General features: G+C 34.2%; 1 protein-coding gene across 9 annotated transcripts in view; it reads left to right on the top strand.

The window, feature by feature from the left end:
- The window catches only part of ADAMTS6 (ADAM metallopeptidase with thrombospondin type 1 motif 6), a 282437-nt gene that overhangs the window by 175869 nt on the left and 89656 nt on the right, over positions 1-16912 (top strand). For 7 of the 9 annotated variants that reach the window (XR_011073073.1, XM_068535408.1, XM_068535410.1 and 4 more), the window contains 2 exons: positions 4680-4787; positions 14630-14775. Coding sequence is in view for 8 of the 9 variants with exons in the window: in XM_068535408.1 (XP_068391509.1) it covers positions 4680-4787; positions 14630-14775 (254 nt within the window). In the remaining variant the exon portion in view is untranslated. The remainder of the gene's footprint in view (positions 1-4679; positions 4788-14629; positions 14776-16912) is intronic. The other 2 variants (XM_068535411.1, XM_068535409.1) reach the window with 2 other exon arrangements.

Here is a 16912-nt window from a genome sequence, read left to right as displayed (position 1 = left end):
ATATATAAAATACATATATAACCAAAAACATATATAGATATAACCTTTTTTTTTTTTTTTTTTTGCCTTTTTTAGGATCTCTTGCACCTAAATTATCCACATAACAGGATTAACCTATTTAAAGCTGAAATAAGGGTGCATTATTTTCTTTCTTCAAATGACTACTAAATACCTGGAGCCAGGCCACAGGGTCACCATATGTTGGTTTTCAATTTGCCTTTGTGTGATACAATGATAAGTAACCTTTCTAATCACTGATGCTCCTTCTTGACTTCTTCAGTGCTCTGCTCTCCCCCTGGGTCATCGTGATCCTTTATTCCAAACAGCTGTGGAGAGATATTACCAACAGGATAATGAGGACAAAGAGAATATTTCATATCCAGAAGCAAGGACCCAAGATGGCCTGGGCTTTAGGGTTTCCCAAGGGCAGAAAATTTGTGTGTATATCTTTATTGATCTTTACAGTTGTTTAAAAAATTAAAAAACAAAAACCATCTAGCAATAAAAATGCCATTTTCTCTTCATATACTGTTTTACTTTCTTAATGATACAATAGTTGCAAAATGGTTTTGCGCTTTTATGATATCCCTTTCCCCCTTATGTAAACTGCAAATTTTAATTTTCCCAGGTAAATCAAAGGGCTTTTCTTCACATTTTTAGCATCATTTAATAGCTATAGTTACTTGAAAAGAATGGAAACATTAGAAAAGATAATCCTAATTTCTTTTATTGTACTGAAAGGGTCTTTGACTGTAAAATAATCAATTATTCTATTCTGATCAAAGGAGCCCGAGTTCAGTTCTTTACAAAGTTATTTTCTGAATATCAGGTAAATCATTCTTCATTAGGCAATTACTTTAAAACCCTCTCTCTATATTTTTAATTATGATTTATACTTGCTAATATTTTCTTTGTTATTAATGTTTGCAAACCGTGTCATTCATTTGAAAAATCAAATAGAATAGAAATCTGGGAGTTGATATTAAAATTTTAAATAAGCAGTAATGTTTTAAATGTCCTGTCTTTTGGAAGACCATGGAACACTTTTGAGGAGTATGTTAACAGTATCCGTAAGTGGTGATGTTACATTTAGAAGTTCCAATAATAATAATGTATAAGTTGGTGCCTAAGCTCATACATTGAATGGATATATTATGAATTAGTACATAATAGTCTTAATTTGAGATATCGTCCTTTAAAATACGGGTAAAGGGTAGGAGGATATTACAAACATTTAGTGAGTTTTTGTATTATATTAAAATACAAGTAAACCTTTACTAATCAGCCTTAATTGGCCAATGACTTTATTCAATTTTGATACATTTAAAAGGAACTGAAAAGTAGCTTAATTGTGTGGAGATATTTTGGGCATTGATATCAGACAGCTGATTCAAATCCAGATGTAGTTAGGATTGAAGCAAATTGCTAAGTCTTTCTGAACCTACGTTTCTCATGCTTTCTAAGAAGATTGTCATGATGCTTAAATGAGATACAAAGATGCCTAGCACAGTAGTTAACAGTATACCCTGAAAAAATGTTAGTTTCTTTCTTTTTTTCCTGCCTACAACATTGCTGCTAAGAGGTTATTTAGTGTATGCTGGAGTATCTCCAGTGATGGGAAATTTCAGTTTTATTTTGTGATTGTTCAGGTCTGACTTTTGGAAGATTTTCTGTACATTGAACTGAAATCTGCATAGCCCCCAGCTTTTTTAAACCTTTTTTCCCCAGTTTTATTGAGAAATAATTGACATAGATCACTATATAAGGTTATGGTGTACAGCATGATGGTTTGATCAACCATGGTCTAGGATCTAGCAGTTTAGAGAAAGAAGGGTATTTCTGAAAGTATGAAATTGTTCTCAGATTCTTTCAGGAAGTGTACATCTTGCTCTCTCGGTAAGAAATACAATTTTATTGTTTTTTGTCTTCCAAGAGAATATTTTTTATCTTGGGATTCTTAATTGGGGTATCAAAATCTTTCTTAACCAAGTTAATATTCTGAATGAGAGATCTGTTTGAAAACTCTTCAGAGTCTTCTCCAAGACTAACTTAACATCTTGAGAGTGTTTCCCATCCTTAGATTTCTAGTCCCATACTTTAAACAGCAATCTGTGAGAAGTTAATGCCCTAGCAGAATTCAAATCCCCGAGAGCCCACTAACATAATAAAATCTTTCAAAAGCAAGAATCAAACTTTCAAAATGTGTCATTCCCTGAAGGATAAGAGGGCTTTGTCAGAGGACTGTATTGTGAATCTTGAGATTAAAGTTTTGGAAAGAGTATCTTGAGCACTTGCCATTTTGGGTAGAGATTTTCAAGGCATTTTTGGAAAATAGAGTTTCTATAACTTGACTAAATAGTATGTTTTCCTAATAGGTTCTATGAACATTGTCCTTTTCAATGATAGAATTTTCATTGCATGGTTCTGTCTAAAGAAACTTTAGGCTTCTTTTACTTCTGTCTAAAGTAATCATAAAATATCAAGAGGATGGTCCAGGATTATGGATAATTTTGTTAGCAATTTCCTAATACATTGTCCTAGCAGTGCGTCTCTGTTTTTGTGAACATACTTCTCTTTGAATATGAATATTTTTGATACATGGGATAATATTTTAAGAGCTTAAAATGGTAATCCTACTGCTTTTAAAATAAACTAAGAGAATATATTTAGGAACATATAGTAAGAAACCATCTCCTATAGAAAAGGAAGAATAAAGTAGTATAAATAACATTCTCTTTAAACAGAAACTGAAGCTTTGAAAGAAAGTAGAATTTGTAATACCTTGGATTGTAAGAACAGGAAAGTTTTATCTTTATATTATGATCCACAGCACATGTTTTTCTTTTCTGATGTTTTAACTTTCTTCTAGCTCAGTAGTTCTCCACATGGAATTTAAAGTAGATGAATACATTAGATATAATATATAAATTTTGAAAAGTATTTTAAAAGTCTAATATAAATTTTATGTCTCTTTCTCTGCTGCCTGGTGGAGTGGAGCACCCTAAAGAGGGGCCCATAAAGATTCTTTCTTTCTGCTATACTCTGTGAGGCATCTCCATTTGTGGTAATGGTTAACCAGTGAATTCAGTGTTACCGCTGTATTTCTGAATTGTGTTTATGTGACATAAATTCTTTTTAAAAATTTTTAATTAAGATATAATTGACAAATAACATGTTAGTTTCAGTTGTACAACATAATGATTCAGTATTTGTATATATTGCAGAATGGTCACAACAATAAATCTAGTTAATATCTATCACGATACACAGTTACAGACTTTTTTCTTGTGATATGTGACATAAGTTCTTACAATTATGTTTTGAGAAGAAAAGAGCAGTTGGGGAATAATAGCAATAGAATTGAATGTTATGTATAAATGTATCTTTTTTTTTTTTAATTTATTTATTTATGGCTGTGTTGGGTCTTCGTTTCTGTGCGAGGGCTTTCTCTAGTTGTGGCAAGCGGGGGCCACTCTTCATCGCGGTGCGCGCGCCACGCCTCTCAACTATCGCGGCCTCTCTTGTTGCGGAGCACAGGCTCCAGACGCGCAGGCTCAGTAATTGTGGCTCACGGGCCCAGTTGCTCCGCGGCATGTGGGATCTTCCCAGACCAGGGCTCGAACCCGTGTCCCCTGCATTGGCAGGCAGATTCTCAACCACTGCGCCACCAGGGAAGCCCCTATAAATGTATCTTTACATTCAAGATTAATATATTTTTTATTGCAAATATATAATTTTTACTTAATGGTTCCATTTTAAATTAAAAACCTTTAATATCAGTAATGATGCTAGTCGACGACCATATATAACAATAAACTGAAAAATTTAAGTATTTTCTTCAAAGCAATCTGTGTTTTGGCTGTTCAAAGACTTTACTTTGGGATATGTTGGACAGCTTATTTTAAAATCTGATAGATTAATATAAGTGTGAACAAAATGAGGTATTTTATATTGCCAACATTACAATAAGTGTAGTTCTCCCATGGTGAGGTGGGATAATGAGAAAGCATAATAAAGAAGACAAGACAGCGCCAAATAACATCTGAAATATATCAGTTATGGAAATGGCACATAAATAGCAGCATTTGTTCAAAACCAAATTTCCCTTTCATGAAAGTGGGCTACATTGATGAACTGCAAATAACGTTGCTAGATTGTTCTTTAGGCATTTATGAATTTTATAAATCACTTCCTGTCCATTCCCATAGTCTCTCTCTTTCTCTCTTTTTAAAAAATACACTTTATTTGAATATTTCAGTAGGACTAGGAAATCACCTACTTGGCCACTCTATTAGTAATTGGAAAGTTTGTGCTATTGTATGTTTTGGGGAGTAATAAACATATATTTCCTTTCTACGTATTCATTCTTTCTCACTACTCTTCTCTGTTAATGAAATTTCTGCACATTATTTTAAAAAGATTCTAATCAGTATTAAAAACTAAGATATACTTTATCCACTGAAATAAGAATTATAAAGACAAATATTAAAATGATTTTGTGAAATGAGTAACCTACCTTGCAGAAGGACCACCTCCAAAATCCTCATCTCTGATGCTTCAACACCAGCAAGAGATGAGTAATGCTTAGTATTGCTTATATACTATGGGTATTTTTATGGAAGAGTGGACATGATTTTAGTCTCTACTTCTGATCAACTTGCTTTTGCCTTCTTTCCTAGGAAGTGTGTAGAGAGCTCTGGTGTCTCAGCAAAAGCAACCGCTGTGTCACCAACAGTATTCCCGCAGCTGAGGGAACACTCTGTCAAACTGGGAATATTGAAAAGGGGGTAAGCTCAAATGATTCATTAGCTATTTAACATGTAGACTAAACTGATAAATTTCTGGTGTTGATATTCAGCCACTAGGAAATCATGCATGCTAATTAAAATGTGCTTGAGAAAATAATAAATTCCTAGCCTAATGAAGTATCTTGGTATCTGCAAATATGCATTGTTTAGGAAAGTATAATGAGCATTTTCTGGGTCAGTTTCACCTTTCTATATGTATACGTTTGAGTTATATTTGCACAAAAACGTTCAACAACAATCTTATTTAATAGAGTCTGTTTAGTCATATGTCTGTTTTTTTTCTGACAGTATCCAAGAAAATTATGTGATCCTAAAATAGATTTTATAACTATGGTCTAATGAATCACTTTTAAATTGCAATGTGAGAGAAAGATCTAGTAGTAGAAGAATAGTTAATTTATTGAGCATAGAAATTGTTGCTAAATAATTTTCAGTTTCATCAGCCTAGTTTTCAAAACCTATAATTATTAAGAATTGTTCAAACAGATAAGAATATTTTAGGGTATTCCTGAAATTCTTTAGGAATTGCTATATATGTGGATTCTAAAATTTATTGCTATGGCCTGAATTTACAACAATAACGACACTGTCATCTGTTCTCAGTTCTGACTTCTTCCATGTTAGTTGGGCTAGTTTCAAAAAAGATTACACTGAATTCAGCTTGCAATCTGACGTTTAAATAAAAAGAATGAAAGCTTTTGGGCAGCTGTCATAGTTTATTAATCCTTGCTGACGGCTTCATTCAGGACCCATGACCTAGTGCCATGTTGATGGCTTTTCCATGCTGAGTTTGGAAATGTTGGTAAATTATGCTAAATGTATGAATTGATAGGGTCATTTTTTAAAGATTAAGGATCTTTTTTTGAAACTTTTGTAAGTAGCCAATAAAAATACAGAGACCTTCACACACTACCAAAAATTCCTTGCTTTTTTTCATAGATGTAATAGAAAATATTAGGAACTGCATTCTTGAAACAACAATCTGGGTTTATTTTGGAACCAACAATTCTTGTCAACGACAAGTAGCAATTTTTTTTTTTTTTTTTTTTTTTTTTTTTTTACAAGTAGCAATTTACATCAATCTGTACTTAGAAGAAATACACAACTGTAAGGGGAAAGTCACAGTGAGAATCTGGTTCTTTATTTGCCACTGATTGATTATTATTATTGTGATGTATACCAGTCGGCCACTGTTTCTATTTGCCTGTAATAATACTATTACTAGGCCTGATGGACCTTTTTATTTTACTTTATTGTTTAACCCAAAGCACAAAGAACTCATTCTTTTAAACCTAGAGCTCTCCTGAAAACATTGTATAAACTATATAATCACTCTAAATAGGTAAACAACAAGTAGTGGCTATCTGAGAACACAGAACTCAACTCAGTCATCTTTATGGTAAACACATATTTAATATCTTATCATTTGTGCTTAATGGCAGGACTCTGGAATGTCATATCTTACAGCTTATGTGCGTATATTTGACAGAGATGACATTTACATGCCAATTACAATTTTGAAGGCTGCTTAGAAAATGCTGAAAATAATATCAAAGCTAACAGTATCGAATTTAAATTTAGATAAGCGAATAGAAGGGAAATATAATTACTTCTAAGCATAAATAAGAATAAGCACAGACGAGAGAAAGTGAATAAAATGGGGCAGAAATGTATATCATTTCTAAAGATTCACTTTCTTAATCTAGGCTAATGGTTGTCAACTTTTTGATCCTTAAACCCTTTATTCAAATGCATTCTACATAGTCCTGAGGTATACATTTGAAAAAAATGGAAAAGCTCAGGTTAAAAGAACCCCTTGGCTGCCTCCTTACCCTGTCCTTAGAATCTTGTCAGCTTCCAGAGTATCTTGGCACAGCATCTTGGGCTCCATGAAAATCTATTTAAGAACTTGGAAGCGTAGCAAAGTTTGTATACCAAGAGGTCATTAATATTCACAACATTAGAGTGTAGTTTCGTAAAGGCAATACATTGGATTTCATCATCTCAAATTAATCTACGAAACAAATCTTAGCCATTCTTCCAGAGGCATGGAAGGTCTGTAGACAGCTTTAGGTATAGCACTAGGAGGTTTTTAAGTGAATGAATAAATGAAAATAACAAATACACATGCAGACTCCTAGAAAGAAAAAGGACAGAGTACTAGGAGAAGACACTCAAAATATCCCTATCATTAACTTTGAATTTATAAAAAGGCTTTTAAAGAACTAGATCAACTTACATTTTTAAGGGAAAAAGAATACAAAGAACTATTCATGTGAGCTGAGCACTTCATTATTTTTAACTTATTTTTTAACTAACTGCATATGCCGTGTTATCTATTCATGAATCTTCGCTGTTGTTGCTCTTTTCCTTAAGAGAGAAGCATGTTTACTATCGACAAATGCGGATTTTCCTCTTAAGGCTATACCTATTTGGATATTAAACAAGAGCCCAGAATTTTGACTCAAACCAAAACAGTCATGCAAACACTTAATGACAAAATTAAAGTGAAATTTTCAGTTGGTCTGGTCAACTTTGTGTGGCTAGTCTGTGTTCTTTCCATCTATAAATAGTTGACATTATCAGTAATAATGATGATAATATAATGAATAGTTTTATTTTTTATTAAATTTATTTATTTTATTTATTTATTTTTGGCTGCATTGGGTCTTCGTTGCTGCACACAGGCTTTCTCTAGTTGGGCGAGCTGGGGATACTCTTTGTTGCGGTGCGCGGACTTCTCATTGCAGTGGCTTCTCTTGTTGCGGAGCATGGGCTCTAGGCACGTGGGCTTCAGTAGTTGTGGCGCACAGGCTCAGTAGTTGTGGCTTGTGGGCTCTAGAGCGCAGGCTCAGTAGTTGTGGCACATGGGCTTAGTTGCTCCGCGGAATGTAGGATCTTCCTGGACCAGGGCTCGAACCCGTGTCCCCTGCGTTGGCAGGCAGACTCTTAACCACTGTGCCACCAGGGAAGTCCCATGATATTGAATAGTTTTATACTTACACTATGCCAGGCGCATATTTGTTCGGTTTACTACTGACAAAAATTCTATAAGGTGGGTACTGTTTTAACTCCATTTTACAGATGAAGAAAGTGAGACTTGAAAGCCTAGGATTACATAACAATTTAATAATAGAGCTGAGATTCCAGCCCGAGTCTTTCTGATTCCAAAGAGGAAAACTTTACCCCTCTATACTGCCTCTGATTATACTTTACTTTCAGATGGGAAATTGTGTAGAATAAAAAGCAGATTTTCATTGTCACAGGAATAGTGAGTCACTGAGCCTGAGATGGGTTTACAATATGTTTTACCCTTTATTACTAAGTGTATTTTTCATTTGTTTACCTGTAACCGTTTGTTACCTCTGGAATCACAATAAAAAAGGCACCCAGACAGAACATTGAGCTAAGAATATATGATAGTGTTAAAATTGGCAAAATAATGAATCTCCACTTTAAAATGAGAGAAAATCTATTTCTACATATTTCATAGAGATATTGTGAGGATGGAATGAGATAATATCTCAGTGAGCTTTTTGTTGCCTTCCTCAGAGGGAAGGTGTTAATTTATATTACTAGAGCATCATCATTACTTTTCATTATTATGTGCCAGCCTTAGATGATGGTGGGCAGAAAATTCTTTGCCAGACTGTTTTAACTGGCAGTAATGAGCATAACAGACCATAAGCATGAGTTTGTGTGTCTCAGAAGCATGAATGGTATATCCACGACCTCCGATCTTAACTCTGAATTTCAAAACTACTCTCATCAGAAGGAACAAGAAAGAACCTACATCCTGTCTAGCCAGCAGGATAAAACCAAAGCTGCTCATAGCTTTTTGAATAAATCTTTTTTTAAAAGGTTGGGGGGAGGGGAGAAATATGGCTCAAGTGATAGCATAGACATATCCAGAGGACTGGATCCACAATGATCTCGTCAAACTCTGGCTGCAAAAGATATGGGATCTTTGCCCGGGGGCGCAGTTCCACAAATGTTCCATGTAAGTATGGGAACTGTTCCATGCACATTTAGCAGATGGAGTAAGAAATATGGCCAAAAAATTAAAAACTGATCTTTGCGTGAGTCCTGGGGGGTCTGACATCGCTATTACAGCCATTGGATGTTTGCCTGAATAAGCCATTCAAGGACTGAATAAGAACCATATGGTCTGAATGGATGTGCTCAGGGACAGTAGCATTAACCAAAGGAGGAAATTTGATGAGCCCAGACAGTGCGCTGGTACTGTGTGTCCATGGGTCACGCTTCTACAAATCAATCAATGTAACTTTCAGCCAAAAGAACTTTTCTTAGACATGGCATCAACAATAGCCCTTTGGACAGAAATCGGAGGGATGCCATATTTGATGAAATGGTAAACAAAGATCTACACTATAAAAACTCTGATAGCAGTGTTGGCATTATTACTGAACAGGATATTAAGGATAATCAAAACCCAGTCCTTGCAAGCTCTGATGGTGACCACAAAGAAGGTTTCAAATACTTGGTTTATTGCCAAGAGATTGATTTAATGATTCTACAAGCCCCAATTAGAGACATAACCCAGCATTTGGGCTTACATATACATGACATTGATTCCTAATATTTTTGCATGGGAAACACAGGGCTGGATTAGAATAGGATTATTACATGCCCTTCTAAAGCACTGGATATATAATAGGACATTTGCAGCCTTAGATCTTAATTCACTTAAAGTAGAATGTAATATGTTTTGACTGAGTCCCAAACTATAAACACAAGAAGTGAAGAAAGAATGACTCTTCCAGTTGCTCTAGAAATTTAAATAGTATGGGATGACAAGTTCTGATTTAGAATTTAGGCTGAAATAAAATTTAGCATTCCCGCACCTGCAGAGCAGAAAGAGAAGGCTTTTAATAGCACTGTGCTCCAACTCTCAGCTTTTCTGATTTAGGAAGAATGTTCTATATTGAATCACCAATATCACTTCCTTTAAAATCTTAGGATTTCCTTAGAGATATCTTATTCCAGATGCTGGCTAGACCCAGTGCTGGCTGTGGTACAAGATCTACCATAATCACATCCTAAAATATATCTAGTTTTAAAAAAATTATTTTAAAATACTGTATATATACTCATTTTGAAATTTTCCTTTGTAGAATTCTGACAAATTTTCAAAGTTAGATTTTTTGATTTATAATATATCTTGCTTAAGACAATTCCCTGATGGAGATCGTGAAATTCAGTGGCCTAACAGAAAGAGATGTTGTTTAATGATGAATAAGTGTTTCTTAAGAAAATAAGTGTTTCACTAGAATATATCATCTTTCTAGATAGTTTTAAAGACATATTTCTTTTATTTAGAAGGAATGTGAAAAACAAGAATGAGCAATATGAGATTTTATTTTTGAATGCGATAGTTTCACTTCTTTCACCTTTCTGAATCTGGTTAAACACACCTGAATTAGCAAAAAGAAAGCCAGATTTATCCAATTTATCTGGATAATTTAGGCTATAGTAATATGACTGATATTTAGAATAGTCCAAAATCACTAGATTGGATATAACCCTTGGGAATAAAGATTAAAAACTAGCTTCCATCTGAATATTGAACTCTTCTAGTTTAAGACATGAAGTAAAATTCTATGCCTATGGAAATAGAGCTTTTACAGTTTTAGCACCTTTAGATTAAAAAAAAAAAAAAAAGGATAAAAATAGGAAATACAAAACTCAAAATTCTCACCTTTAGTGTGCTTGTAGGATTTGTATACTTGAATCTACTTTATTTGGTGTAATCCAATTATATTAATTATGACTTACATTAAAATCTTAGTATGTATTGGTTAATATAGTCATCTAGAAAATTAGCTCAAATAACTTGATTCACTTGAAGTTCCCTATAGGTTTCTTAAAAAACTTGTTAAGTTAAATAAGTTTCTTCTGTTAAAATCATGTACTACATCAAGATACTTAATACTACCAGAAGGAGAATTAGCAAAAATTCCAAGGAGATCCTTTCCTATAAACACAAGGTGAGGGGAAAGCACAAAAGAACATTTTGCTAGAGAACAAAATTAAACAAGTCGTTTGATCGATTTTTAACTTCTTTGAGGGTATGTCTGTATAGAACTAATTTCTATAGTCATCCTAATCCAAATCATATTAAAATCAAAAACTAAAGTTAGTCCCCATTTTGTAGTCGGGGAAACTAAAGAAAAGAAACAAATGACTTGCTCTGGACCAAAGAAAGATATTGCTAGAATGAGAGCTCAAGTTTGTAACACAGGATACCCACAGACTGAAGTCATCCCCACATAGACTGAGTTGTTAATTAGTTGTTAAACTAGACACTAGTCTCTTGTCAACTGCTAAATGACTGATACTTATATTATTATTATGAATTCTTCATTCTTTACCCATTAATCTATGTTATTTAACTTTCTGATGTAATTGTCTATTATATTATAACTCTATGGAATAGATATAATCAATAGCATAAATTTATGCAGTAAAAGGTTTTAGCAAACCACTTACAGAATACTGCTGCTGTGTAGATATTAACTAATGGTAAGAACTGAGCAACATTTTACAAACTGAATATTTGTATTTATCTTTTACCTTCAGAATAAGTTTTAAAAGGAAAACAAGAGAATTTATGTGACTCTTTCCCTGTGCTACATTTTGTGTGCATCTAGGACACATGTAAAACAATATTATTAAATACTTTAGAATCTACAACTGTCAGTGTTTTTGTGGCCTTCACAATTTCGTCCCCTGAAAAATACAAAAAGTGGGATTTTTTTCCTCTGCTAATTATAAGAATACTCAAGGAGGTATGAAATAACATGTGGTTGTATACTTGCAGCTAAGTGGGTTTTTTAAAAAATCTCTAGTGTTATTTTGTATTTTATGTAGTAAAAACAGTTCAGTAAAATATACTAATGTATTCTTTAATGTCTTCAAATATGTAATCCTACACATCCAATTGATTTTTTTTTCCCACTGTTTTTTTGTGCGTATTTGGACAGCTAATCCTTTTCTGCCAGTAAGTGACCTTGGGCAAGTCAACCTCCTTCAGGTTCTGGTTTCCTCATATGAAAAAATGAGGTGCTTAGACCACATGAATTCTAAAGGCTCTTTGAGCTTTAAGTGCAGCTCTGTGATTATATAAAATAAATGTAAAATCAAATTTTATTGTTATTTGAAATCAGTAATACTAAGTTTCCAACTTGAAGAAAATAGGCAAATTTTAAGCTTTGGAATTTTTTAGTATTAAGTGTCATTAATTGAAACCACAGGAAAAAACAGTAATTGCTGGTTAATACTACATTGCTCAGTTACTCTCATAGGTGCAGGCATAAATATTCTTACACATAGCTACTTGTAATAACAAAAATGTAAAACTGGAGATTATTTGGTCCACTGTTGTGACTTTTATATAGACGAAAATCTAACGCAATTGGTATATCATTATGCACATGGTTGGTCTTCAAGATCAGTTAGGTAAATCATAAGCTGGCAGCTGGAACATTCTCCCTCTCACATGTACATCATTAGCAGCCCTGCTCCCAGAGTTCGTACTGTATTATCAGTTCAGCCAACTACCTCTGCTTCATCATTTTGGACAGATGATTTTCTTTTTCTTCATGGTAATTTTTGTTGCCCAAAACTCGTAATCTTTTTTAATGTCCTACTTTAATATTTATTAGATTTAGGGTCAGAATGTTTGGTCTTATAGCCAACCAAATTTTGACTTCCTCTTGGCTAATTGCTTAGCACTTTTCTTAAGAAGTCCTTTATGTTGTTACAACTGCTGTAATATTCGCTGAATGCCAACTACCAGGGAAGCAAAGATGAATATGACTTTCTTTACCCTCCAGTGTCTCCAGTTCCTTCCTGAAATGTAGTAACCAAAACAGGACACAGGATTCTATAATTTAATGTATTCATTCATTCAATAAAGTTTTGTTGCATATCTACTACATACTAGGCACTGTTCTAGACATTCAGCATTTCCAATTAGAACATTCTGTGATGATAGAAATGTTCTATATCTGCTCTGTCCAAAATCATAGCGGCTAGCCACATGTGGCTATGGGAGCCCTAGAAATGTAGCTAGTGGGTCTAAGGAACTGAATTTTTAATTTTAATTAATTTAAATTGGAATAGCCACATTTGGCTCTCAAGGCTTTTACGTACTAAGGAGAGGAGACAATAAAAATAATGAGGAAGTAATCTGAGAAATAAATAGTGTGATTTAAAGTAGGTGTAAGAGGGGACTAAAACAGGAGGATGTAATCTCTATACATCCTGGAGTAGGGGGAGGGGAGGGTGGAAGGGGTAGTGAAGTACAACCACTTCAGAATAAGAGTGATCAAGGAAAGACCTCTCTGACTGAGTGACACCTGACCTGAGACCAAACGATGAGAAGACGATATAAGGAATCTGAAGAGTATTCCCAGGAGGACCAACAAACGCAAATGCCCTGAGGAGAGAACAGGTTTAGTGTATGGAGGAAAAGAAATAAGGCCAGTGTGTCTGGAGCATTCTGTACCAGAAAGAGAATAAGGCTGGAGAAGGAGGCAGAGGCTAGGTCACAAAGGCCACCATTGACCAGAGTTAAGGGAAGGAGGAAACCACCACAGTCTTTTAAGCAAAAAAGTGACATAATGCCATAATATGTTTTTAAAAGAGCTCTCTGATAGCTCACTGGAGAATAGATTGATTATAGGTAGAAGAAAGTGAGGCAGGGGGACCAGGTAACAAGCTGTTCTATTTGCTAGTTTGGTCTAGAGTGGTAGTAGTACAAATGGTGAAAGTGAAAGAATTCTGGATATACAGAATTAATATAATAAACTGATTACTTTCAAAGCATCACATGTCATAATCCCTTTACATTTTAATATAATGGTTGAATTTTTATTTAACAATCTAACATTGCTGACAGTTACTCAACTCTAATAATGTTCCCTATTGTTATTCGTATAAACAAATGACTTTCATAGCATCAGTATGGTTCATCAAATTTTGATAACTCAGAAAAATGCACCAATAAAAGCCTAGCCTAATGCTTGGTTTAAAAAAAAAATCATTTTTACCAATTCTGCAAATAAGATTTATCATGTTAGAGTTATGAGCTGATTATGTGATGTCTGCATCTCGATAAATTATTCCTGGCTTTCTACTTATGTGCAGTATGTGTGGTTTATTGCAGAGAGTAAAGCTGAGAAGAATTCCAGTGCACATGTTCACGCAGGGACTATACACATGGCTAGTCACTGTATATAAGGGTTTTTTTGTACCCTGTCCCTAGTGTCTTGGCATTACTTTTATTATGTCTGCAGCAGTCATGTAGATGAAATGCCACAACACATTCTTTTACTATTGTAGCCTCAACCGGCCTTTTTTTTTTTTTAAAGAAAAAGCAATTAACCATCATAAAAATTCCTTACTGGGGAACTTTCCATATTGCGTTATCATTCCATGAGTCTAATAATAGTGGAATATAAAGAAAAAAATGTTTTAATACTAAAATATCTAAAAAAGACTTTTGAGGTCTCTATAATGAGAAACACTAAAAGTCTGGAGGAGAAGAAATAAGGAAAAAAGAAGTAAAGTCAAGTTTTTTAGACTCCTGGTACTTGTTAGAGATTTATAAATCATTGCCTAGCTAAAGATAATTTGCAAATCACATGCACCTTTACCAATGTCTAAACACAGTTAAAGAACTCTCAGTCTGTTATCTATTGGGAGAATGCTAATGCCTGACCCTTATGTATTTATTTCTATCCTGATAGCTCTATCTGCCTAAAAGCTAATTCTGTGTTTTCTGTGAAATCTTGCAGTGGTGTTATCAGGGAGATTGTGTTCCTTTTGGCACTTGGCCCCAGAGCATAGATGGGGGCTGGGGTCCCTGGTCACTATGGGGAGAGTGCAGCAGGACCTGCGGGGGAGGCGTCTCCTCATCCCTAAGACACTGTGACAGTCCAGCGTAAGTAGCTAAAGTAAGCCGGAGCCAACAAAAAGACACAGTTGGAAATGATTCAAAGCTGTGGTTTCACATGTTATCTGTAAAAACGTTTCACTAGACAGCCAAGTGCTTGTCTTCAGAACAAGCAATAGGCACAGGAAAGTGGAGGAGTCTTGTTAGACAGACTTTCTTTTTCTTCTTTTCACCTTACTATGTAACTAAAAATAAAAGAAAAAGAAAAAAGAAAAGCATTGTGTATCTTATCCCAGGTATAGCCAGACTTTTAATCTAGTAATAATCAGATAGATTTCCTCCTCCAAAAACTACTGAATTATGGATGAATCCAGGTCTTGTCTTAGCTACATTACCATTATTCCCAGGAAACATAAGGTCTTTTCACATGTCACGTAAAATTATTACTGCTACATTAGTATTAAAAGGACCAATGAGAGCACTTTGAGGGTTGAAATGCCTTGATTCGCATCACAAATCACAATGAAAAGAATACTGCCCATGTGTTAAAATAGTTTCCATTCACATGCCCCCATTAATCACCTTCCGGAGCTGCATCCACTTTTCTCCTCACGATTGTTTTATGCAGGTCAGACTGCTCCTCTCCCACCACTCTTTTTCTCCAGCCAGAGTCCCCCTGGCATAAAGCCAGCCCCATCAGTATTTCTTGCTAGCTGTATTGCTTCTCCCTTCCACCAGTGCCCTTTGCAGGTGGATGATTCCTTTAGTTGGTCTTGCGTGTCCTCCTGGAGACTAAACTGCTCCTTAGCTGCTTCTTGTCGAGTGCTTCCATTTCTGTCTAGAGCTCAGGTTGAGGACCTTCTTTCCTGACAATTATTTGGTGCAGAATGGTGTTATAATATCACTTCTGCTTTTTTCCCCCTGCTGGGGTAGAAGATGGTCTATTTTTATTTTTTATTTTTTCTCATTTTAACTCAGGATACCTGTCTTTGGTTCCTCTCTCTAAATGTCTCTTTTCTTCTCTTTAAATTCTTTTTAGCTTGAAATTGTTTCCCTTTGTATTAGTTCTGTGTTTTCATTCTCCCACTTTCTATTATTACCATCCTGCTAAACAGAGCTCACTGTCACCCACTCATAAAACAGCATTGCCACCACCGTCCCCACTACCTTGTTTTTGTCTGACCAACCCATTTCTCCCAGCTGGTTCAAGCTGGGCCATTTCCTTCCCTTGCTTAAAGTCAGCATTCACTAGCATTCAAAACATATTCAAAGTGTAACTTTAATTTTCTCATTGATACCTGTGGGCCAAAATTATAATTGAGACTTGATCTTTTTAAAACAAGTGCAGAATAGTTAACCTAAGTTCAACTGCAGGCTACTGTAATTTAATAATCAAAAGTATAAAACCCTATGATAATAAATAATATACCCAAATACTTAAGAGAATGACTTGGACCTCTTTTAAAAGAGCCAGTTAGTTTTTTCCATTCAAAATTTGCATGTCCAAATAATAGCATATGACTTTCTCTAATGTTAAATACTCCAAACATTAATTTATATATAACACGTGTTTAATATCCTAATTTGAATGTAATATAAAGTATCTATATAATGTAAGCCTATCTTAGATTTAGATTTAATTTTTTGAAACTGAAGTTTTTAAAACTTCATGTAATATTTGAATTGAGATAGAAATTTATTTCTGAATTAAAAACTTTGAACTGAAGCTATTTCCAGGGAGTTATTTTGTGTCCTTTCCTTATTTCCAGTCTGGAAAAAAACACAAACTTTCCATTTTCTACTTGGTGAACATATAGTATCAGATTCTGTGTTTTGTTGAATATGATTCAAATGGCTTTTCATTATAAATGATTTTTAAACTCATTGTGTTGAGCTGAATACCTGTTTACTATGATAATTAGAAAATACATTAATTTAATTGCATTTTCTTAAGAATGTATATCATCACAATTAAGAGCCTTATAAAGTTACTCACAGTAGATTGCCTTAATTTTTTGTTCAACAACCATAATCATTATTGCTAACTATCACCAGCATGATTATTATTTTAATAACTAATAAAATGTCAAATTTTTTATTTTCTTAAAGCAAATATTAATATGTTTTCATCAAGCAATATATATGCTGTTTATGTGGTTAGATATATTATATTCACATGTTAAAC

The sequence above is a fragment of the Eschrichtius robustus genome, chromosome 2 (genome assembly GCF_028021215.1).
Source record: "Eschrichtius robustus isolate mEscRob2 chromosome 2, mEscRob2.pri, whole genome shotgun sequence".
Lineage (NCBI taxonomy): Eukaryota > Metazoa > Chordata > Mammalia > Artiodactyla > Eschrichtiidae > Eschrichtius > Eschrichtius robustus.
Note: the sequence above shows the minus strand (reverse complement) of the source record. Positions and strands in the feature narration are given on the sequence as shown.